Source organism: Neovison vison, chromosome 6, assembly GCF_020171115.1.
Source record: "Neovison vison isolate M4711 chromosome 6, ASM_NN_V1, whole genome shotgun sequence".
NCBI classification, from domain to species: domain Eukaryota; kingdom Metazoa; phylum Chordata; class Mammalia; order Carnivora; family Mustelidae; genus Neogale; species Neogale vison.
In genome coordinates this window covers 172604825-172628909 of record NC_058096.1, presented here as the reverse complement: position 1 = coordinate 172628909, position 24085 = coordinate 172604825, and the positions used below count along the sequence as shown (strand labels likewise).

Below are 24085 nucleotides of genomic sequence, written 5' to 3'. Positions count from 1 at the left end.
ACCCGGACTTTTAGTTAGTCTTGACTCTAAACAATGCTCAGGGGATTATTCAGTCTCAAAGGTTTCATTGCTGCATTGGAATGATCCCAGCGAAAGGAGACAATTTATAAATGCTCGCTTCTCAAGAGCAAGAAGAAAAGCACCTGTCTTCCCTTGACTAACCAAAGATCTTTTTCTGCCTCCTGTTAAACCTCAAAAAAGACAATGCCGTCCTCTTCTCACAAAGCTGAAAGCCTGACCATTTCACCATAGTGAGTGATTTGAGAACTTCCTAAGAGTCACTGCAAACAATTTCCTTGGAAGGCTGAGGGAGGAGTCTCTACCCAACTGACTTCCTATGTCTCCATGAAGTTCTTGAACCTAGGTGAGGTTCATTGGGGTGAGGTTCAGAGCCAACGACTAAGAAAGAATTCTTAAGATGTCTTTGGTGCAAAAAGGTGGTTTATTAGAGAAGGGGGACAGGACCCGTGGGCAGAAAGAGCTGCTGCCCCCCCGGGGTGTGAGGAGTGGCTGGTTATATACATAGGAGTTGGGTATGTGAGGACAAAGGGGTATTCAGAAGGGCTATTGGGGTAAAGAAGACTGTCAGGATATTGAAGGCCTGGTTACTATCAAGCCAAGGCCGCTTTCCCTCTAATGAGGCACTAACATAAAGACAATTGGGAGTCTCCTGGTGGAATGTTACATTCCTGCTATCAAGCGTCCTTGTTAGTGAGATTTGGGTTTAAAAGAAATTTAACTTTATTTACTTTTCCTTCTACCTCCGCCTCCTTCAGTTTTGTTTATGGAGGGGAGGGTGACATTAGGGCTTGAGGAACTGAGTTATGTGCCTCTGGAAATTGAGCTATTGATAAGGTAACTTCTTTGTTGTAAATCTCAAGGACATTTGTAAACCAAGGGAGACTTCTGCCTTGCAGGATTGTGATCTCTGCAAGTTAACTATTTGTTTTTCTTTTAGGGCTGCCAGAGGTGCCTGAGGAATGTCACACATACTACCAAGGGGAGTGGGTGGAGAGGGGGTGCAGGGTGCCAGCTTTTGCTTTGTTTTCAGCCAGACTTCTGCTCCCTCATCATCCTCTGTGCCTGGCTATCCCACAGCCTGGCAGTCTGAAGTATTTGTGGCAAGGATTAACTAATGGCCTCACCTACCCTTACCTTGTACACCCAGAAATTGCCCTTGCACTTTGCCAGCTGTAGAGCACAGAACAAATAAGAGCTGTCACCTTTTGTCTGGCTCCTTGGGAGAAGCTGAACAGGAGAGATTGGGGCTGCGGGGGTGGAGTCAGGCTAAAGATCCCGATTTGGAAGACCAGATGGTCTTGAGGCACTTGTGGAGAATTGTCAGATGCTGTGTGCCTGTGTGTGTGTGTTGCACCCTATGGAAGGAGAAGGGGAGAGTTTGGAAGCGAAGTCAGAAAATGGAAAGGGGCAGAGTGATGAGTCTTGGAAGATGCTGAAATGATTTGAATTGCAAAACTTTGTTTTCCAGTGAGTTTATTTTTATTTTCATCTCGAGTAAAAGAGACACTGTTATTTTAAAAGCAAACAAACAGTTTTTATTGCACAGTTGTGTGTGTTTTTTTTTTTAATGAAAGTCCCAAAAGCAAAATTGTATAATTAAAAGTGGTTGGATAGAGAGGGCTTAGTGCTGCTATGACAATCTGTACCACAGTCCTCTCTGCCATCTGCCAGCTTTAAGGGAGCTATATTTGGAGATACCATTTGCTATTACCTCTGGCTCTGATACTGCAGTTCCATGACTACCACACAGATATGGAAAACCAGAATCTCCCATACTACCCATTACTGATGACCTACAACATCAACTTTGTCTGTATCATGCAGTGCTCAACATTCTGTGTGCACTTTCCTCAGGGATTGCCATGACAGTGGTCATGTTTGCTCTGCCAAAAGATGATTCAGTTCTTTCAGAGCAGCTAGCAACATTGTCATGGTGCACATGCTATATTCTTAGCTGCATAAATGATGGTCCAAGTGCACATGATTGCAAAAAAGATTCACATGACCATTCTTAAAGCAATTGACACATTTCTTCAAGAATTTGATCCCACACTGATTATTACATGGGGAGCCATTGACAAGATTCCCCAAGTTCTGTGAAGCACATGGTAGATCTAAAGTCAAGGATCTTGTTTTCTTATGCTGAAGCAATCTGCCACCCAGAAACACTCTTTGTTGCACTAGCAACATTCCCAAAGAGCTTGCCTCTGTACCCATCATAAACAATTTCTGCAGTGAAGAACTACTATGATGGCAAACCCATACTGAAGGTCTGCCTGACAGCAAGCTTCCTGAAGCATGTAGGAGAAAGTGCCAGAAGTCCAGAGGAATAGTCTTCATTCTGTGACAGCTCCATATCCTTGAGTTGTTTGGAATTGCAGAGGAGATCCTAGAACAGAGGTATAAGAAGTCCAGCAAAAGGAGAAGAGCTGAGCCTGACTTATCTCGTGGAAGACAATTAATCATAAAAAAACAAAATGTTGGGGCTCCTGAGTGGCTCAGTGGGTTGAGCCTCTGCCTTCGGCTCAGGTCATGATCTCGGGGTCCTGGGATCGAGCCCCACATCAGGCTCTCTGCTCAGCAGAAAGCCTGCTTCCCCCTCTCTCCGCCTACCTCTCTGCCTACTTGTGATCTCTGTCAAATAAATAAAATCTTTTTAAAAATCTTTAAAACACAAAGAAAACCCCCCAAAAAACCAAAAATATTGGGGCAACTGTGTGGCTCAATCAGTTAAACAGCTGCTTTTGGCTGAGATCATGATGCCAGGGTCCTGAGATAGAGCCCCACATCAGGCTCTCTGCTCAGCGGCGAGTCGGCTTCTCCCTCTCTGTGATCTCTCTGGCTTTAAAAGAAAAAGAAAAAGAAAAAAATGTTGGATAGATATGTGTACTTAATTTTCTGCTTTCTTTTTTTTTTTTTTTAAAGATTTTTTATTTATTTATTTGACAGAGAGAGATCACAAGCAGGCAGAGAGGCAGGCAGAGAGAGAGGAGGAAGCAGGCTCCCTGCTGAGCAGAGAGCCCGATGCGGGCCTCGATCCCAGGACCCTGAGATCATGACCTGAGCCGAAGGCAGCGGCTTAACCCACTGAGCCACCCAGGCACCCAATTTTCTGCTTTCAGCATAGAAATAAAATGTAAACTGATCATGAGTGTCTGCTTTGTGAAGAGTCCAGCACTGTGCTTAGTGTTTTATCTATTCTCTCTTACAGAATTCCCCCAACAATCCTAATCCATCCATGTTGTTGTCCCTGTATTACACATGAAGAAAAAAATCTCAGAGGGGTGAAATGACTCCTCTCTGGTAGATTTGTGATTTGAAACTCAGATGCCCTGCCTTTAAAGGAAAAGATTTATCTGACTTCTCTGTGATGTGTGAGCAAGATACTACAAGAGCACCACTTAGGAAGCAGGGGCTTGAATGGCAGTTAGTCCTCTGGATACCTGGGGCTTGATATTTAGGGTTGATATTATTTTAGTGACCATTTCTATCAATACGTAGGAGAGTTCAGAGGCCTTAATCTGTTTTCAGATTGGTACAGTGAAAAAATATGGGAGTCTGCAATCAACTGGTAAAGGTCCATCATTTAATTGACTGTGTGACCTTGAACTTCAGTTTTCTCATCTGTAAAATGAAAAGCATCTTCCTGATTTCCTTTCCACAGGGTTTGTGAGGGTCCAGTGCTTTATTGCTTGTAAAATCTCCGACCTGAGTAAAAGACTGTTAGTCAAGATTTCTTCCCAGCTACTGCTAGAACCTATCTGTTGAACATTTTTTTTTAAATGACAGGCATGTATTGCACAAAGCAGATTGAAAAAATTCCCTTAAACAAAAATAAAATGTCCATAATTCCACTACCTTAACAAACCAGACATTGGCATCTTTCATATATCCTTGTCCTCAAGCAGACATAATTTTCATATAGTTGCAATTAAAGAAAATTTTGTATTTTCTTTTCCCCTCCAGTTTATTATGTATGTTGCCATAGTGTTCATAATAACTATTTAAATGACAGCATGATATTCCAGTAGCTGGCTATACCATTGTTTAGCCATCCCCAACTGTGGAGATATAGTTTTGGGTTTTTAAATAGATAATGTTACAAAGAGCACCTTTGTGCTTGAAGTGTCTCCCTCCACCCCTTTTTCACGGACTTTCTCAATGAAATGATTAGGTAAAAAAAAGTTTGAATTGATTAACAGTTCTTGCAGGCAATTTACAAATTTAAAAAATTTTATATCTATGATTCTACAGTTTGAAACTTTTTTTTTTTTACGATTTTATTTGACAGCGATAGAGCACAGCTGTCAGAATCGCAGGCAGAGGGAGAGAGAGAGGTCAACTCCCTGCTGAGCAGGGAGCCCAATGTAGGGCTCCATTCCAGGACCCCGGGATCATGGCCTGACTGGAAGGGAGACGTTTAACCGACTGAGCCACCCAGGCACCCCAATTTGCAAATTTCCTTAAGGAAATTTGGACTTGCCAGTTTACAGGGTGACCAGCTATTTAGGGGCCTATCAATTTCCCGAGCCTCTCCATCACTGGGTATTATTGTTAAAAAATAATAATACCGTTTTGTTTGATTAGTGGAAGATGGGGAATCATGTTGTGCTGTTGAAAGCCGTTTTCAAAATGAGTTATATTTAATGTGCTTAATTGGCTACGCCCAACTAATTACTGACAGAGACCACAACCTTAGTTTGGAGCAGCTAACGCAGCGAGCATTTCGTGGTCAAGTGCCCCCTAACGACCAAAAACGCCCGCGATGGGGTATGTAGTGGGTAAGCGTGCCTCGGCGCGTGCGCATTCCATTTCCCCCGTTGGGGCTTGGGAGCAGAGCAAAAACTAAGGGGAGGACTTGATATCGCGTAGGCGCATCACAATGCCCGTGGATTCGTGGGTGCTAGGAATGGGTGTGGGCTTCGCGGCGCAGGCGCACTAGCCGTCTGGAGGGTCGGGGCGCCTGCGCAGTGGTTCGTCGTCAGGCGGCAACCATGGCGGGTCAAGAGGATCCGGTGCAGCGGGAGATTCACCAGGACTGGGCGAACCGAGAATACATTGAGGTCATCACCAGCAGCATCAAGAAGATCGCGGACTTTCTCAACTCATTCGGTCAGCGGGCGAGCAGGGCGCGTGTGGGTGGGTGGGTGGGAGGCCACTCAGTTTGGCGAAGGTGCTGAAAAGCTTTGAAGGGGCTTTCTCCGGGAGCCTTTAGCCCCTACTGGTTTTCGCGTCCCCCGGAGCCCTCCTTTCTCTTCTTTCCCTGACCCTCAGGCTCCACTGGGAAGTCCCTGTGCGGTTCTCCTGTGCCATTGTGAGTTCATCGGCTTCGTTGCCATCGCCCCAGATCCATTAACAGGTCCTTCCTTTTTCCAGACTCTTCGGGCACCTCCATCCGCGTCTTTTCTGCTCTGCGGTAGCCTCCCTTCTTCCTTGTGACCCGCCTCCATTCCAGTTTCCACTTTGCACTCAGAGTGCGCCTTTCATGCAGCCACAGCTGTGTCACTGCCCTTGTGTAAGTTTCTTGACGGTTCTCTTCATTCTCAGAATCTTTTAGCGCCGTACCTTTTAGTCGCCCTTTTCTGTCTCCCGTTTTTGCTGCCATGAGAGTGGTAGGAGAGGAGGTCAGAAGTAAGGTCCAGATTATGTAAGGCCATGGAGACCCCTGTGTTGCTGGTATCTAGCCGACAGTAGGTGTTATTTCTGCTTCTAGCAAAGTCTTTCCTAGGCATGACCTGCTTGTGATAGTCTTCAGTTCTTTCTGCTTTGTTCCGTATCCTTCTGGAAAGCAAGCCTGTAACAAATATTCCTATCCCATCTTCTCCAACTGTTTCTTTAACAACTTGGCACGGGTAGACATACTAAAGTAATCACAAGGTGTAAGGATGACATCTAGTGATCTTTTTTCAACTAGTATGGTTCTGTTGCACTAATTCAGCAACAAGCAATTAAGATTAAGTAGGGGAAACTGATGTATTAAAAAAAGATTTTAAATGAATTAGTTATTTTCCAGCCAAAGGACTGATGCATCCCAAGGAGAAAGGTAACAGAACATGAATTTTCTTAGAAAGCATCAGCAAGAGAGATCAGATCTCAGTACAGGGCTCTCAGGCACTCTGGAGAACACAGAATAAGATTCATTTCCTGCTTTCAAAGAATTTCTGTCTTGAAGATGAAATAATGACAGTTTCAGAATATCAGTTTGTATTAATCTATTTTCTTATAAAGTGTATAAGACTGTAATCTTACTGCGATGGATTTTCTCACCAGGGAATGAGGGTGAGGGTAGTATTAATGAGAGAATAGTATAAATATTTATGTCATTGATACGTATTCACACACATAATTTGTTTTAGAGGTTGTAATAGGAAATGGTAGTCAACAAACATAGATCTCATCGTATCCTGAAATAGTTTAAGGACTATGAGTGAAAGAGTATGGTTTAGTGAAAAAGATAGATGGATTTAGAGACAGGAGTCTGAAGTTGAGACTAGATTAATTGATTTCAGTGAACTGAAAACATTAAGAAATACTGAAGCTATTTACCCTGCTATTCAGATAGTCTGGGTTTCATCAGAGGGTTTTTCTTTTCCTAACTTCTGTGCAAACGCTTTTGATGTTAGTTCTCAGAATGTTTCTCCTACTTTCCTGGACAGCTGAACTGTTACTGAAGGTTGTTCACAGCATTCTTTGCTTGTAACATTCCTTCAGAGGAAAGGTCAGAGAAGAGAAACCAAAATATTGCATACTAGGGGAAGGATGTCATGATAAGAAGATCACAGCTTTGAGATTTGGCTTAGTCAGGAGAGGTAGTGAAAAGTAGTTGTAAAAATCACCAACATGGAGAGTTTTAACATTAAAAAGCAGAATTAAAAGACTTAATTTTCTGGTAGGATCTGAAATACATAGACTATCCAAGTACAGTATTAAGAACATCAGTTAAATCAGTATGCCATCTAAAATAACAAGCCAGGGGGCACCTGGGTGGGTCATTCGATTAAGCTTGTGACTCTTGGTTTCGGCTCCACCTCTGGTAGTGAACTCAGTGTTGTGAGATGGAGCCCTGATTTGGGCTCCCGCTCAGTGTGGAATCCACTTGAGATTCTTGTATCCTCTGCCAGTCCCATTCCTGCCTTCTCTCTCTCTCTCTCTCTTTCTCAAATAAACGAATAAATCTTTCAAAAATAAAATAACAAGCTGGGGCTGTTTTTCAAAATTTAAAAGTGATCTAGTGGGGGCCCTGGGTGGCTCAGTCGTTAAGTGTCTGCCTTCAGCTCAGGTTATGATCCCAGGGTCCTGGGATCGAGCCCCACATCAGGCTCTTTGCTTGTCCAGAAGCCTGCTTCTCCCTCTCCCACTTCCCCTGCTTGTATGTTCTCTCTCTTGCTGTGTCTCTCTCTTTCAAATAAATAAATAAAATCTTAAAAAAAAAAAAAGTGATCTAGCATCTCTGCCCCCCACATTTGGATCTAGGTAATGTAATAACTTCGTTTCTGAGCACTGAATTGTATTAATAAACTTTTTTTTTTTTTTTAAAGATTTGAGAGAGCGAGCGTGTGTGTGTGTGTGTGTGTGTGTGTGTGTGTGTGTGAGCAAGCAAGATTGAGAAGGGATGGAGCAGAGAGAGAGGGAGAGAGAAACTTAAGCAGACTCTGCTGAGCCCAGAGCCTGACATGGGGCTCTGTCCGAGGACCCTGAGATTATGACCTGACCCTAAATCAGGATTTGCACAACCCAGGTGCCCCAGTATTAATAAACTTTTAATCTGCATACATTTATCTTTGACATAAATCTTGGCATATTATAGTCACCAGATTTATGGCATTTGAGTCTTGGAACTGACCAAAAATTGAAGAGTTTGAGCTTAGAATTTGCAGAGGACAAGTGTCTCTTTTCTTGCTTTATAAGCAAGGAAATACCAGCACTGAAATTTTATCAAATGTGTAAGTCACATTATATGAACAAATAGAGAATAAAGATTTTTCTTTTGGGAGATTTCCAACATGCCCTAGACTGAGAAAATAGGCACACAGAATTCCAATCTTAAGAAGCCAGAAGAAAGGGCATTCCTTAGCTTAGGCCATTGTTCTCCCTTAATGTGATTTGGAGTAATTACTAGATGGTTTCTGAAGAAGTTAATTTAGTCCTTTTAAAGAAAAGGACAGTAATAACAATTAAGAATGGAATTACCATCCCGCATCGGGCTCTCTGCTCAGCGGGGAGCCTGCTTCCTCCTCTCTCTCTCTCTGCCTGCCTCTCTGCCTACTTGTGATTTCTGTCTGTCAAATAAATAAATTAAATCTTAAAAAAAAAAAAGAATGGAATTATGAGGCAAACTTAGAAGCTTAGCAGCTCTTGAAGATTGATAGTATCGCTGCTGTGAGTTTAGACAAAGACCAACAGGCTGAGAAACTAGATCAATCATAAAACATTTGAGACATTGTCTTGGCATTGGATGACTCAGGATGAGCATGTGGGGGATACATTTTCCCACTCTAAGCCCTTAGTGTGACTTCTCAATTCTGATGTGTATGTGTATGACTTATACTGAGTTTATGATAATATGATTTGGTGGTACAGAGATTTAATAAGAATTTACTTTGAGAAGGTAACCAGGGCTCAATCACTTGCTCTCCCCCCCCTTTTTTTAAAGACTTTATTTATTTATTTAAGAGAGGGAGAGAGAAACAGGAGCAGGGGGACAGGCAGAGGGAGAAGCAGGCTCCCTGCTGAATAAGGAGCCTGAAGCGGGGCTCGATCCTGGAACCCCAAGATCATGACCTGACCGAAGGCAGATGCTTAACAACTAAGCCACCCAGGTGCCCCTGGGAGCTCTTTGAAAATGGCAGCAATCCTAGAGTCCTTACCCTGACCACAGAGTCTGGGTAGGCCATGTGCTTTGGAGAGGGAACTGGCTTTCCAAGATAGTGACTTTCTGAAGAGCTATTACCCTCTGATTCGTTCTAGCTGGTGAGAGTGATGATATTCCTGGGCCACCTGAATCTGAGACCCCACAGATCATAAGGCAGTGATAACATCCTAACACTGGCCTGTTCTGTACCTTGAACTGGTGAAGTTTCTAAAAATAGATTGTCACAGATGGTAGCTTTTACTTTTATACCATTTTATCTGATTCTAAAGCTAATATGTGCAGAGAAGTGTAACAAAAATAATAAACGTGGTGGTTATTTTCAAATGTCAGTGTTGATACTTAGCCAACAAGTATAGCATGTCTGTTTTGATCCCAGCTATGTGTCACATCCTCTGAGAAAGGAATAAATAAGAATAAATGGACATGGTAGCCAGTCCTGAGAAGTATAGAGTTCTGAAGAGAAGTAAGCCTTAATGGCAACGATTCAAAAGAATGAGTTTTGATTTTTATAGGCTAAGGTTATGGGCATTAAGAGTTCAGAGGAGCTGATAACTGGCATTTGTCAGCAGTGGTAATGGGTCCACATCATCAAGCACCCTGACAAAGGTGGTTAGTGTCTTAGAGTCTGGTGATGGGGGCGCCTGGGTGGCTCAGTTGGTTAAGCATCTGCTCTGGTCATGATCCAACGAATCTGGGATGGAGCCCTGCATTAGGCTCCTTGTTCAGTGGGAAGCCTGCTTCTCCCTCTCCCTGGCCCCTGCTCATGCTTGCATGCACTCTCTCTTTCTCTCAAATAAATAAATAAATAAAATATTTAAAAAGAAGTCTGGTGATAATATACTCTCTTTTTTTTTTAAGCTTTTATTTATTTATTTGACAGAGATTACAAGTAGGTAAGAGAGGCAGGCAGGGAGAGAGAGGAGGAAGCAGGCTCTCCACGGAGCAGAGAGCCCGATGTGGGGCTCGAGCCCAGGACCCCAGGATCATGACCCGAGCTGAAAGCAGAGCCTTTAACCCACTGAGCCACCCAGGTGCCCCTGGTGATAATATACTCTTAAATGCACTCTGATTTCAGATTTATTCAGCTGCTGAATGCTTATCCAGTGTTTTGCCTGAATCAGTGTTTTTCTTGGGATCTGAAATATGGTCAAAGTTTCTGGAATTCAACATTTTATATTCTCAACAGGGCTTATCCATTTAGGCCAGTGGTGTACTGTTGTTTTTGGATTCTGATTCATTACCAGATTGACAGAGATAGAACAGAACAGCCATCCAGGAAGGAAACCTTTCTCTCACCACCCCACCCCTGCAGATAATTTTGGCATGTCTTTTTATGGGAAATGACAGGTTGTTAGTGATAACATTCATGCTCTTACTGAATAGTGTACGTGATGTGCCTTTGAGCTTCTAAAAACCAGATGGAAAGAGACATGGTCTTGTTGGGCAGTCCTGGTGGTGGAAGTGTATCTAGGAAAAGGGGCTGAGTACCTTCTACTCATGCTCGATCTAGGAATTAAAAGCAGAAGCACTAGCAGATAAACAACATGATTTAAAAGAAAAATGAGGGGTGCCTGGGTGGCTCAGTGGGTTAAGCCTCTGCCTTCGGCTCAGGTCATGGTCTGAGGGTCCTGGGAATCAAGCCCCACATCAGGTTTTCTGATCAGCAGGGAGCCTGCTTCCCTCTCTCTCTCTGCCTCTCTGCCTACTTGTGATCTCTCTCTCTCTGTGTCAAATAAATAAATAAATCTTAAAAAAAAAAATACAAGTCAGATCGGGTCAGTTCTTTGCCTTAGATTTAAGAAAATAAATAAGTAAAAGAAAAATAGGGGCCCCTGGGTGGCTCAGTGCGTTAAGCCTCTGCCTTCAACTCAGGTCATGATCTCAGGGTGCTGGGATGGAGCCCTGCATTGGGCTGTCTGCTCAGCGGGGAGCCTGCTTCTCTGCCTACTTGAGATCTCTCTCTCTCTGTCAAATAAATAAATAAAATCTTTTTTTTAAAAGGCGGGTAGGGGGCACCTAGGCGGCTCAGTGGTTAAGTGTCTGCCTTTGGCTCAGGTCATGATCCCAGGGTCCTGGGATTGAGCCTTGCATCTGGCTCCCTGCTCGGCGGGAAACCTGCTTCTCCCTCTCCCACTCCCCCTGCTTGTGTTCCCTCTCTCCCTGTCTCTCTCTGTCAAATAAATAAACAAAATCTTTAAAAAAAAAAAAAAAGAAGAAGAAGAAAAAAAAACAAAGACTGTCCAGAATAGGTAGATTCATAGAGAAGGTTAGGCTCCTTGTTGACCTAGGTTGCCAGGGGTTGGGACAAGGCTGAACGGGAAATGACTGCTAATTGGTACAAGGTTTCATTTGGGGTTTTGGGGATGTTCTAAAATTAGATTATGGTGATGGTTGCACAACTATATTCTAAAAACCATAGAATTGTATACTTCAATTAAGTGAACTTCATGGCATATAAAGTATTATATCAATAAAGCGATTTTTAAAAAATACTGAAGAGTAGCAGTGAAAATGGGTAGGAAAGAATCTAGAATGACAAAAGGAAAAAAAGGAGCCAGAAAGTGGAAGAGTTGAACTATAAGCAGATTTTAAGAGATACGGGGAATAAATTATAACCCCAGAGGTTCGTAAAGATGGTAGATAGTGGGGTTGTGTGGTGGGACGTTGTCATGGAAGAGTACTGTCCTGGGCAGTAAGGGAACTGGGCTTCGGGCTCAGCTGTGCTGTTGTTTTGTCCAGTCAGTTAAACAATATGAGCATTGGTTTCCCCACTTGAAGAAATATTGGAGTCACACTAGAGCCAGTCTTTTGTTTCATTAACATACCAAGTTCATAATTTTTTTCTCAAAAAGCTCTCTTTGCCAGGAGAGATACTTGCTATAAAAATTAATAAGAGGCAGTATTTGATTAATTGATTTTAGCCCAGTGAAGTGGGCTTTGATTAATTGATTCTAGTGAGATAACATGTAAAAAAATGATAAATTATAAGTACATAAATATCATTTGTCTAGATAGCAGGAATATTTCCCATGTTAAATATTCAAACTCATAATTTGGTTTTTTTGATGAGTTGTTAAAAAGATACTTTATTTTTTGTTTGTTTTTTAGTAACTTGTTAAAAAGATACAAACTTGTAATTTTATTTTTTTTTTAAGATTTTATTTATTTATTTGACAGAGATCACAAGTAGGCAGAGAGGCAGGCAGAGAAAGAGAGAGGATGAAGCAGGCTTCCTGCTGAGCAGAGAGCCCGACTCGATCCCAGGACCCTGGGATCACGACCCGAGCCGAAGGCAGAGGCCTTAACACACTGAGCCACCCACACGCCCCACAAACTTGTAATTTTAAATGGCCATTTTAATAGTCTTTCGTAAGTACACCATACTTCATGAAACCATTCCTAAGTAATAGTGGTGAACGTTCTTGTTTGTTAAATCTGTATCCAAAAACCGAAGACCAAGCACATAAGTAATTTATAAACCAGAAATTCAACCTTAAACATACAGCAGAAGGAGAATTATATGCCTCTGGCAGAGACCTCTCAGAGATCCAATTTGAATGGAGCCTTGAAGGAGAATGGTTAGGCAAGATAAGCAAGATGCAGATGTGGAGAAGTGAAAGTTGAAGCAAGAGCCTGGTGTAGGAGGATTTGTCAAAATGGATGTGGACATCCTTTTGCATAACAGCGTAGAGATGAAGTTGTGAGCTAAGTGTTAAATCATTGTGAGTGGGAGAGTGTCTCGGAGAGAGGATATTTTAGACATAAAAAGTGAAGGTTACTGAGGATGACCAAACAATGGTGTTGGAGGAAGTAATAAGAAATCATGAGCGTGCCCAGAAACCTTTTTCTCCTGTTGAGAATGGTTAGGGAAAGCGTAGGCAAGTGGTTCTCTTAGAGAAGTTTCCAAAGGAAAAGGTATTTTGGGGAAATCTAGGTTTCATTTTGGGTGAGATGGTGAAAGAAGATTGGAAAAGGGAAAGGAAGAAAAGAAATTTTGCTGTTTTCCACAGATGGAATGTGGGCTCCAAAGGGTATTTGATGTTCTCCCAAGTTTTCTCTCATGCTGACATGCCTGCACAGATACTGATGACACAAAGTGCCTTCCTGCAGCAAAAACAATGATGAGGTTTCCATGAGCTTAGAAACACGGATGCCTTCCCTCCTCTCCATAGTGTCTGCTGCTTTCATGGCCTCTATTTTTCTTCCTTTTTGAGATTATTTTCTTCCTCTTGTCACTTCCTCTCTCTTTAAACCCTTGGTTTGTCTGTTACGAAATATCCGCCAGTAGAGGGTCAGTGTGTTAATTTTCTATTGCTGCCATAACAAATTACCATAAATGTAGCCGCTTTTGTCACATAGTTTCTTATATTATAGTTGTGTAGTTTGGAAGTCCAGCATCACTTCACTGGGCTAAAGTCAAGGTGTTGGCAGGGCTGCCTCCCTTTCTGGAGACTCTAGGAGAGGATGTTTCCTTGCTCATTGGATTGGTGGTAGAATTCAGTTCCTTGTGGCTGCAGGACTGAAATCTGTTTCCTTGTTGGCTGTCAGCTAAGGTCCGTTTCCAGCTTCTCAATGTCTCTGGTGTCCTTTGGCTCATGGCCTCCTTCCTCCATCTTCAAAGCCAGCAATTGCAGGTTGAGTCCGCCTCACACACTTTGAATCTCTTCTTCTTCCTACACCTTTCCTTGGTCTTTCTCTTCCTGTATTTATGGATTTGTTATTAGAGCATGTCGATCTGGATAATTCAGGATCTCATGGTCCTTAACCTTAATCACATCTGCAAAGTCCCTTTTGTCACGTAGGGTAAATATCTACAGGATCAGGGATTAGGGTATGGACATCTTTGGCCATCATTACTCTCTGCCTGCCACCCTGGTAGGAAGTTGAGCAGATTCATTCTAAGCAGCTGTGCTAATACTCACTTCTTTTCCATTTCCTTGCTTTGCTCACCTGCTTCTGTTTGTGCTCTCCCTGATATATCATCCCTCTTCTTCAGCTAGGGGCTGTGTGTGTGTGTGTGTGTGTCTGTGTGTCTGTGTGTGTCTGTGTCTGTATTTGGAATGACATTAATCCTGAACATCAGTCTCCTTTTACCAGATATGTCTTGTCGTTCAAGACTTGCAACACTAAACGAGAAATTGACAGCCCTCGAACGGAGAATAGAGTACATTGAAGCGCGGGTGAGTATGTTAGAAAAGGTATTTGCTCATGAGGCTAGGCAAGGGCTGTGCAGAGAAAATGCAAATTTCCCCTTGTTGCTGGAACAAACCTGGAAGTAGTAACAGGCTTAGAAGTTAATGAACTTCCCTGGATTTGAACCAGGTTTCTGGGGCTCCAAAGCTGTTGTCTTTTCTACCACTCCCTACTATCTATGATCTTTTTTTTTTTTTTTAAGATTTTATTTATTTATTTGACAGAGATCACAAGTAGGCAGAGAGAGAGGCGGAAGCAGGCTCCCTGCTGAGCAGAGAGCCCAATGCAGGGCTCCATCCCCGGACTCTGGGCCTTAACCCACTGAGCCACCCAGGCGCACCTATCTAGGATCTTTAAAAAGATTTTTTTTTAATACTTCTGAATTTATCTAATAGTCAGTTTCTTTTGACAGGTGACAAAAGGTGAGACCCTCACCTAGAGCTACGCCCTGCTGCTGCTGGGAAGTTGCTTCATGGAACGCAGGCCGACGTGGGAAAGGCCCCAGCAGCCTCAGCTCCTTCCTCTCTACTTAAAGAGCAACAGGGCTTATTCTTGTTTTTGGGGTTTTTTTTGGGTTTTTTTGGTTTTTTTTTTTTTTTTTCCAAAAGTGTGGCCTTTGGGTTCTGCCATGTACGTCGGTGTGTGATGTGGCATATGGGAAGACATCCAGGGAAGCTCTTGGAACCAACATAAGGCATTTTATCTTTGAAGTAACATTTTGTAGAACTATCCGTCAATGTATGAGGCGCTCAGAGCCAGACGCCTGGGACTCTTGTTAAGGTCCTCCCCACCTCTCTTTCTCTCAGACTTTCCTTACAGCTCTCATTGCCTCTGCATTGATTCTGGAAACAGTCTTTGTCTCCTTTTCACCTTTGGTGGGGTTTGGGAGGCAGTCCTGGCCGAGACACTTATGCCTTGGCAAGGTGGCCGCCAGAGAATGTTGTTGCTAACCCACCAGTTTCTTGTCCTTTTGGGGAGGTAAAGGTCAGGCCCCCACTTGGCTTGAAGGGACATGTTCAGAATTTCTTTCTGTCACTTGGGGTATCTTTGCCTCTCATATTTCCCTAATAAACTCCTCAACTTTATCTGACTGCTGTGATTGTGATGAGAAGAGCTAGAAATTGGACATGTGTGATTATTATTCTAATGTAAAACTTTCAGATGTATCTCTTTGATCAAAGCCTAGGTGGCTTACCAGCTGGAGGGATCCCCCACCCCCATGTTTGGACTTCGAGCTAATTCATCCTGGGAATCATTTGGTCATTCAGCAGACGTTTATCTAGTACTTACTATGTAGGCACATTATGCTCCAGTAAAAGATAAGCATTGAGTCAGGCATGATGTTTACAGCATGTTGAAATCCAGCATCCACACAGTTTAACTGCAACCCAGGGCAGACTGAGTTTTATCAGTAAAACTGATAAAACAGTAAAAGCTGTCTTTTGGAAAGCAAAGAGTTTAAATGGAAGTCTAAAACTGCATTCTAGCATCAAAAGCTTGCTATAAACTTATGCCACCCTACTGTTAAAGGCTTATTTCTTACATAGAATCTCTGTTTTAGTCATACAGAAATCATCACACTCCATGCAAACAAATTTTCCCCTATTCAAATCGTTTTTGCTATTTCAAGGCTAACCCAAGTCAGGCCTCTTCCAGAAAGATCCCCTGGACTTGACTTTTTCATTCAGTACTACCTTTTCCTTTTCTCAGTCCCTCCCATCCCGCCATGCTGACCCTGCACTTCAGCTCTGGACTGGATCTTGTTACGAGCCATTCTCTGATGTAGTACCTGGTACCACATGGTATAGTACAGTATATAGTATATATACATGAGCACCTTTTCTGCACTGCCCAGCTGGGTGTCTTACAGAAGGCAGGTGGTCAGTAAAACACCAATTCAACTGACCTTAGAGCCCTAGCTCCTTCCCACTGTCAGATCTTTTTAAAACCTTTGCTTAGACCTTTGGAAGACCATTTTAAGTAGAACCTTCATTTAAAAATGGGTTTTATGGTGGAGACAAACCTGACGCCCTTTCCTTTGGGAAGTATTGTATTTGAACATTATTGAGCTTGTCAGTGGTAGAGTGCTTCTAACAAGTCTCTTGAGTTCATTATTCATATACTCAAACACTTGAGTTCATCATTCATAACAGCTCAGTCCTTTCCAGGATAAAGTTAAGTACTTCTAAAGTTCAAGATTTAGATCTTCTGACCCTTTGCAGTCAATTTAGCACATTTATTGAGTTCCTGCTACATGCAAGGACTATACCATGAGATTGTGATGGGGGCAAAAGTGATGGTAACTAATATAAGCAGGAAAAAGCCTGCCTTTAATGAAGTCACGTGGAAATGTTCAGTAAATTACTTGTGGTTGCATAGATGTCAGTTAATTTACTGATACCAAAATAACATTTCAAAAAAAAAAGTCTCCTAACCAATTCTGCGTTGCTAATGGTAACCTGGTGGTTGTAAAGAAAACTGCTGGTTAACATTGAATGTAAACCACAAGTGAACTCAGCTGCCTGCTGGTAGTAATCCCTTCATTACACCTGGCACTTTAAAGTGTCAGAGTGCTTTTCTGTGTTATCACACCCTTTACAGAATGAGGCCCTGGTTTGCACAAGGATATGAAGCTGGTGTTGTCTATACTTCATTGAGTGTTACCATGTGGTAGATGTTGTAGTTGCTTTATTTTATTTCATTTAATCTTCAGACTCCAGGGAGCAGGCATTCTTATCTCCCTGTAATAGGTGAGGAACTCTAGTGTAGGCTAAAACTTGTCCAAAGTCCTAGGAAGTAAATGAAGGTAAGGAATTTGAACTTAGACCTTCACGACTCAGGTGGTTCTAACCATTCTTCTATTCTGAATGTGGTAGAGCAAGATCTAAAATTTATTTCATTCCTAGTCCAGTGCCTTTTCACTGTCCTCACCTGAGACACTTTAAGCAATTACACAGCTCTGTTAGTCTTACACGTTTCCACCCTTCCTTTTGTGAAGAAGGCTTCATAGGTGGTTCCTGCTGTGTCTGGCAAACGCTGTTTGCATTCATGTGTATGTTGTCTAGTTTCACTTCTAACAGCTTCCTTTGTCTGAAGGTTTAATTTTATGCTGTATTTTCTGGAAGCCTTGCCTAAGGAATTTAATCCACTCTAGTACTTCCCCTAGCTATCTTTGAGTTGAGCCAAAGAAAGCAGCTACATCCCCTCTCTGAAAGGCCTTACCTGGTCAGGTTCCAGAAACTGGAATTTTACTCTTAAATCATACACATCTTTGCTCACAGGTCATTGCGGTCCATAGTGTTAGGCTAAACAACCATTTATTTTGTCCCAGGTGTCAGTTCTTCAACTTACAGAGTAATAGTTCTGAAATACAGTTTGTCCTTATTGAGGATGATAAAGTTATATTTTACATTTTATTTTTTAATACAGTTTTTTTTTTAAGAGTCCAGAGTGCTCACCATTACACCATGGAACCTCCGGGAATACAATTTTTTTTTTTTTAAGATTTCATTTATTTGTTTGAGAGAACATGAGCAGGGAGAGCAGCAGTGGGAGAAACAGACTCCCTGCCGAGCAGGGAGCCCAATGTGGAACTTGATCTCAGGGTTCCGGGATCATGATCTGAACCAAAGGGAGACACTTAACCAACTGAGCCACCCAGGTGCTCTTACTCATTTATTTTATTTTAATTTTTTAAAAGATTTTATTTATTTATTTGACAGAGATCACAAGTAGGTAGAGAGGCAGGCAGAGAGGAGGAAGCAAGCTCCCTGCTGAGCAGAGAGCCCAGATGCGGGGCTGGATCCCAGAACCCCGGGATCATGACCTGAGCCGAAGGCAGAGGCTTTAACCCACTGAGCCACCCAGGTGCCCCCTTACTCATTTATTTTTAAGCGATCTCTACATCGAACGTGGGGCTTGAACTCATGACCCTAAGATCAAGAGGGGCTTGCTCTTCCAACTGAGATAGTCAGATGCCCTTGATGGAAGTCAATTTTTTTTTTTATGTTAGACTTTAGCCTTTATTTTTTAAATTTTTTTTATTTTAAAGATTTTTATTTATTTATTTGCCAGACAGGTCACAAGTAGGCAGAGAGGCAGGCAGAGAGAGAGGAGGAAGCAGGCTCCCCAGTGAGAGGAGAGCCTGACGCAGGACTCCATCCCCCGGCCCTGAGCTGAAGGCAGAGGCTTTAACCCACTGAGCACCCAGGTGCCCCTGGAAGTGAATTCTTAAAAGCCAAGGATGCCTGTTGAGAAAAATCATCAGACCTACTGTATGAAAAGCACTAACGTGAAAATATGGGAAATGAGAGGTTTATTTCTGGGAGATTAAAACTATAAAGTATAAACATTCATTCATTCCATAAATACTTGTTAAGGGATTACTGTGTGCCAGATATTGTGCTGAGCATTGAGAATATTGTAGAGAAGTCATGATCTCGCCTTGACAGCACTTGAGTAAGGGTCATACGAAAATCACGAACACAAAAAAATTACACATGGTGCTGTGGAAGGCTGGAGATGAGGTGAACAAAGAAGATAGTTTGCAATTCTAACTAGGCCTTTCAGTCTTGTGGAGTAAATTCTAAAGGCAGAAGCAGTGCAGAAATAGCAGGGTTCAGAGGGTTTCTCTTCAGTCAAAGATGAACTTCAGGAAGAGAGAAAAATAATCTATCAAATCTATTAAGTGCCAGGCACTGTACTAAGCATTCTGCATGCATTAAAGCTATGTCATTATCTTCATTTTGAAATTAAACTGAAGCGTAGTGAAAAGGGTGGTCAGAGGGGAGTGCTGGATTAGAGAGGTTCATCATTTCCTGCCTTGGCAAGGAAATGGTATGAGTTCATCTGAGTCAGACATCTATAAAGGAACACCAGAACCTGGGTGATTTTGCCATGGGCTCTCCTTGAAAGTACATTATACAAAGAGGTGGTGATCCTGATGGCCTCCAGCAGGATAGGGACCAGCAGGGATACAGACCCCCTGCTGTATTGAACATCAAAAACATAGAAACATTTGAGGAAAACCCCAAGGAAAGACAGGACTTCCTGTTAAATTATAATGACTCGGAGACACCATAATTTACAGGACACATGCAGACATACATATGTGCTTCCAGTTTAAAGATTTTTATTTATTTATTTATTTATTTATTTGACAGAGAGAGAGATCACAAGTAGGCAGAGACGCAGGCAGAGAGAGAGAGGAGGAAGCAGGTTCCCTGCTGAGCAGAGAGCCTGACGTGGGACTCGATCCCAAGACCCTGAGATCATGACCTGAGCCGAAGGCAGCGGCTTAACCCACTGAGCCACCCAGGCGCCCTGTGCTTCCAGTTTAATGTTAGAAAAATGCCTACATCTGTAAAGTGAAAGCAGCTGTTTAAATGCAGGCCTCGGGCGCCTGGGTGGCTCAGTGGGTTAAAGCCTCTGCCTTCAGCTCAGGTCATGATCCCAGGGTCCTGGGATCGAGTCCTGCATCGGGCTCTCTGCTCAGCAGGGAGCCTGCTTCCTCCTCTCTCTCTGCCTGCCTCTCTGCCTACTTGTGATCTCTCTCTGTCAAATAAATAAATTAAATCTTAAAAAAAAATAAAATAAAAATAAATGCAGGCCTCAAGATGGCTATTACATCATGCAGATAGTATTCACCAAGATCATTTAAGAGGAAGGAAAACATATTCAGGATATACCAAGTAAAAGGAAAACTACAGGCTGTATTGTTCTTATGTTACACTTTCCACTATGCAAAAACAAACATGGAGAGAAGAAAATGCACCCAAATATTTTAATACAACTGGTGATTTCTTTCCCCTTATACTTTCATGTCTTTTCTAAAATTTCCTTTAGGTGGATCTATTTTGCCTTGTTTATATTTTGGCCAATTAAAAATACAAAGAAGTATAATAAAGGAAACATAATTTTTTTAAAAAAAGATTTTATTTATTTGACAGAGAGAGATCACAAGTAGACAGAGAGGCAGGCAGAGAGAGAGAGGGAAGCAGGCTCCCTGCTAGAGCAGAGAGCCCGATGCGGGACTCAATCCCAGGACCCCGAGATCATGACCTGAGCCAAAGGCAGCAGCAGCCTAACCCACTGAGCCACCCAGGCGCCCCGCAAACATAATTTTTAAAAAGATTTTATTTATTTATCCGACAGAAATCACAAGTAGGCAGAGAGAGAGAGGGAAGCAGGCTCCCTGCTGAGCAGAGAGCCCGATGCGGGGCTCTATCCCAGGACCCTAGGATCATGACCTGAGCCAAAGGCAGAGGCTTTAACCCACTGAGCCACCCAGGCACCCCTACTTTTTTTTCTTTTTTTAAAAGAAAATACATGATGAGTCTAAAATCCCCTTTAACTTCCACTCTGGTCCCATTTCTTTCGTTCATCCCCAGGAGCAAGGACTATCACAGGTTGGAGGTGTATCTCTAGCCATTCTATTTTTTCCTCTAAATTTATTTTAAATTTACATAAGGAATTCACATTTTGATGTATGGATCTGAGTTTTGACAAAAGAGGCATGTAACTATGACCACTATTAAGTTACAGAATATCCCATCAACCCCAAAATACACTGTGACCAGACCCTTCCTTCAGGCCTAAGCCTCAGCAACCACCGATCTGTCTTTTGTCCCTGTTTTGCCCGTTCCAGAATGTCATATAACGGAATCAAACAGTGCATAGCCTTTTTGAGTCTGGCTTTTCACTTAGCATAATCAGTTTGCGATCCATCCATGCTGTTGTATGTATCAAGAGCTTATTCTTTGTCATCGCAAAATGGTATTCCACTATCCACTCACCAACTGAAGGACATTGCAGTTATTTCCAGTTTTTAGCAATCATCACTAAAGCTGCTATAAACATTTGCATGTAGGTTATGTTGTGTATGTGTGTACGAACATAAGTTTTCATTTCTCCTAAGTGAGAATCATCTAGGAGTGAGATTGTGGGGTCATATGGTAAGTCTATGTTCAACTTCTTGAGACATTGCTGAACCGCTTTACCATGGTGGCTATTAACATTTTCCATTCTCACCAGCAATGCAAGAGTGCTCCAGCTGCTCCATATCCCTGCCTGCACTTAGTAGGTTTTCTGTTCTTTTAAGAAGTTTTAGCTATTCTAATAGATTAGACAGTTGTAACTCACTAAGGTTTTGATTTGTATTTCCCCAGTGACAACAATGTTGAGTACCTTTTCATGGGCTTGTTTGCCATCCTCTTTGAGGCCTTTGTTGATTTATTAGGCTTTCTTATTGTTGAATTTTGATAGTTCTTTTATCCAGGCCAATTTTTAGTGTTTCTCATATACTTGTATGTACCTGTAATCTATATATGGTATCATATTACTTGTACAATGGTTAAAAATTCTTTAAAATAACTAAAAAATGAAACAACTTGATTCCCCAAACAATAAAAATTTTGGCCTATGAGGGGCACTTGGGTGGCTCAGTTGGTTATGTATTTGCCTTCGGCTCAGGTCATGATTACAGGGTTCCTGGATCAAGCTCCATTTTGGACTCCCTGCTTCTCCCTCTCCCTCTGCCTCTCTGCCTGGCTCATGGCCGCTCTCTCTTCCTGTCAAATAAATAAAATCTTTAAATAAAATAAAATAAAATTTTGGGCCATGATGTCTTTCCTATTTAATAAGTTGATACTGCATTGTTCCTTTATGTTCTTTTTTTCCCTGAAGTTTTCATGTGAATGTCATTTTGGTGTCCTTTGGGTTGCATGGGAAGATATAGTGATTAATGACTATGTTATTTGCTTCAGAGTAGAAGTTATGTGTCTGTTTCTCACCACTATATCTCCACTGCCTCCTGCACAGTAGACATATAATGTATTTAATGCTAATGATTGGCCTTCTGAGGCAAAATGTTTGTCAATGTCAAAATGAATTATTTATTGAATTTGACATCTTACTTTAAAAAAGGCATATTAATGTTTCCCCTTATAATGCATTTATTGTCTATCTGTACTCTTTTTTTTAAAGATTTTATTTTTAAGTAATCTCTATATCCAACATGGGACTCAAACTCATAACCCTGAGATCTAAGAGTCACATGCTCCACCAACTGAGCCAACCAGGCATGCATGTGTCCATGTGTACCCTTAAAGTCATAATGGGATGATCATATTAAATGAATTCAAATTGGGGGATAAAATAATCTCAATTCAAAATTATGTTATATGAATATATATACATTCTTGGTACTATTCTTAAAATATTTCTACAAACCTGAAAACTTGTTTCACAATGAAATTATTTTTCAAAAAAAAAAAAAGAAATTATTTTTCAAATATGTTATGGGTGGGGATGCAGATTACAGCACAAAACCAGACTCATACTTGATAGTCTCAACAAACCCAAAGGCGTCAAAAAGAACCAAAGGAAACCCTGACCCAGAGTTTTTCAATTCAAACATTGGTGCCAATGGGTAACACTTAGCTAAATGTGACAGTTGCCCTTTTGCTCTGTCAGGTTTGTCAGGGAGATCCAAGGAGAGGTTGATAAAGGACCAGCGTTGCACACAAAACAGAAAACTGATGTGGGAGTCCTTGAACAGCTCTGCATTGATTAGGACTAAGAAGACTCAGGTTTTAATTTGGGCTTGGCCACCAGCTAAGAGGGTGGGAATGTCACACAACCTGTCCAGGCTTGTTTATTAATTTCTTTTTTTTTTTTATAAAGATTTTATTTATTTATTTGACAGAGATTACAAGCAGGCAGAGAGGCAGGCAGAGAGAGAGAGAGGAGGAGGCAGGCTCCCTGCTGAGCAGAGAGCCCGACGCGGGACTCGATCCCAGGACCCTGAGATCACGACCCGAGCCGAAGGCAGCGGCTTAACCCCCTGAGCCATCCAGGCGCCCCTTTATTAATTTCTAATACAGCAACAGTAAACTAGATTACTGCCTAAAATTCTTTCTCATCTTAAAGTTGTCTTATTTCTAGTTAACCCTAATCTTTGGACAACTTCATGTGCAGGTTAGCTTTTCTTCAGAAAATAAACCTGAGAGTCCTAAATTAATCTGATTTTCTTGTTGTATGATCTAGTTGACACCCACACCTGCCTTTAGAAAGCAGCTGTATTTTTGTACAGTTACTGATGATACCAGCTGCCTGCAAACTGCCAACTTAAGTCCCAATTCACATTCTCCAAAGCCAAGTTTCAACAAATGTTTTCTTTTTTTGCTGTATGAAGTATAAAGGCCATCGCCCCCTCCCCCCCCCGCCCCGGAGAACAGCTTTTCTTTAGTTCTTAAGGACTTAGCTCCTTACATGGGCTTTGGTAGAAGTTGTGGGGCAGTACCCATGGGTCTAAATCGGGGTGGCATCCTGACTTAGGCTGGATTCTTTGGTGCTTCATGAGAGTGATTCCTGACTACCTTGCTGTGAATGGCATAACTTCTGCAATAATGTAGTTTCACATACAGCTTGGGAAGCACATAGGCATCGAAGACACTTGCTTTAGAAATGTCCCTGACCTTGGCGGCCTCTACTATGTTCTGAATAACAAACTTTTTAATGGCCTTGTCCTTGGGTACACAAAGGGCACGGTTGGTGTAGCATATAGCCTGCCTGTGGCCATGGCTCTTTTTGACACCACCATTATTGCTTCTTTTCTTGGTAATCTTGGAAGAGGGACCTGAGAGAGTGTGCATACTGTTGTATGCAACAGTATGAAACCGAGTGCAAATGCTAGAAAGGAGCCTGGAGATGAAAAGACACTTTCTGTCCCACTCAGCGTGGCCTATAGTAACAAATACTCTTTACAAACATGGTTTCAGGTTCATGAAATAAAGGTAGAAAAAAGTACTGGGTAACAAGAGCAACATAACAGAAGTTGGTACATCTCTAATGCCAAAGACATCAGTTCCCGATTTTTTCCTGCTTCTGAAATCAAGGTCAAGTTTAGTTTTTCAAGAGATTGAAAACTGCTTTATTATCAAGACGTTTATAATCCATTTATGCTCAAACCTGTTACTTTTCAGCTTTTTTAAAAAATAA

General features: G+C 42.0%; 1 protein-coding gene and 1 pseudogene across 1 annotated transcript; one reads left to right on the top strand and one right to left on the bottom strand.

Annotated features, from left to right (window-relative positions):
• Positions 1–4975: 4975 nt before the first annotated feature.
• Positions 4976–15171, top strand: BRK1 (BRICK1 subunit of SCAR/WAVE actin nucleating complex). The gene is made up of 3 exons (XM_044253017.1): positions 4976–5133; positions 13991–14073; positions 14499–15171. The coding sequence occupies exons 1-3, from the start codon at positions 5016–5018 to the stop codon at positions 14523–14525; spliced, it is 228 nt and encodes a 75-aa protein (XP_044108952.1). The 5' UTR covers positions 4976–5015; the 3' UTR covers positions 14526–15171.
• An 8142-nt stretch (positions 15172–23313) lies between these two features.
• Positions 23314–23739, bottom strand: LOC122910179 (annotated as a pseudogene).
• Between the last annotated feature and the right edge of the window lie 346 nt (positions 23740–24085).

Excerpts from the sequence above, each read along its gene's own strand:
- BRK1 (XM_044253017.1), top strand. The coding sequence starts at position 5,016 with ATGGCGGGTCAAGAGGATCCGGTGCAGCGGGAGATTCACCAGGACTGG. Across the intron at positions 5,134-13,990 it reads GGACTTTCTCAACTCATTCG|ATATGTCTTGTCGTTCAAGA; the intron begins GTCAGCGGGCGA and ends TCCTTTTACCAG. Across the intron at positions 14,074-14,498 it reads TAGAGTACATTGAAGCGCGG|GTGACAAAAGGTGAGACCCT; the intron begins GTGAGTATGTTA and ends TTCTTTTGACAG.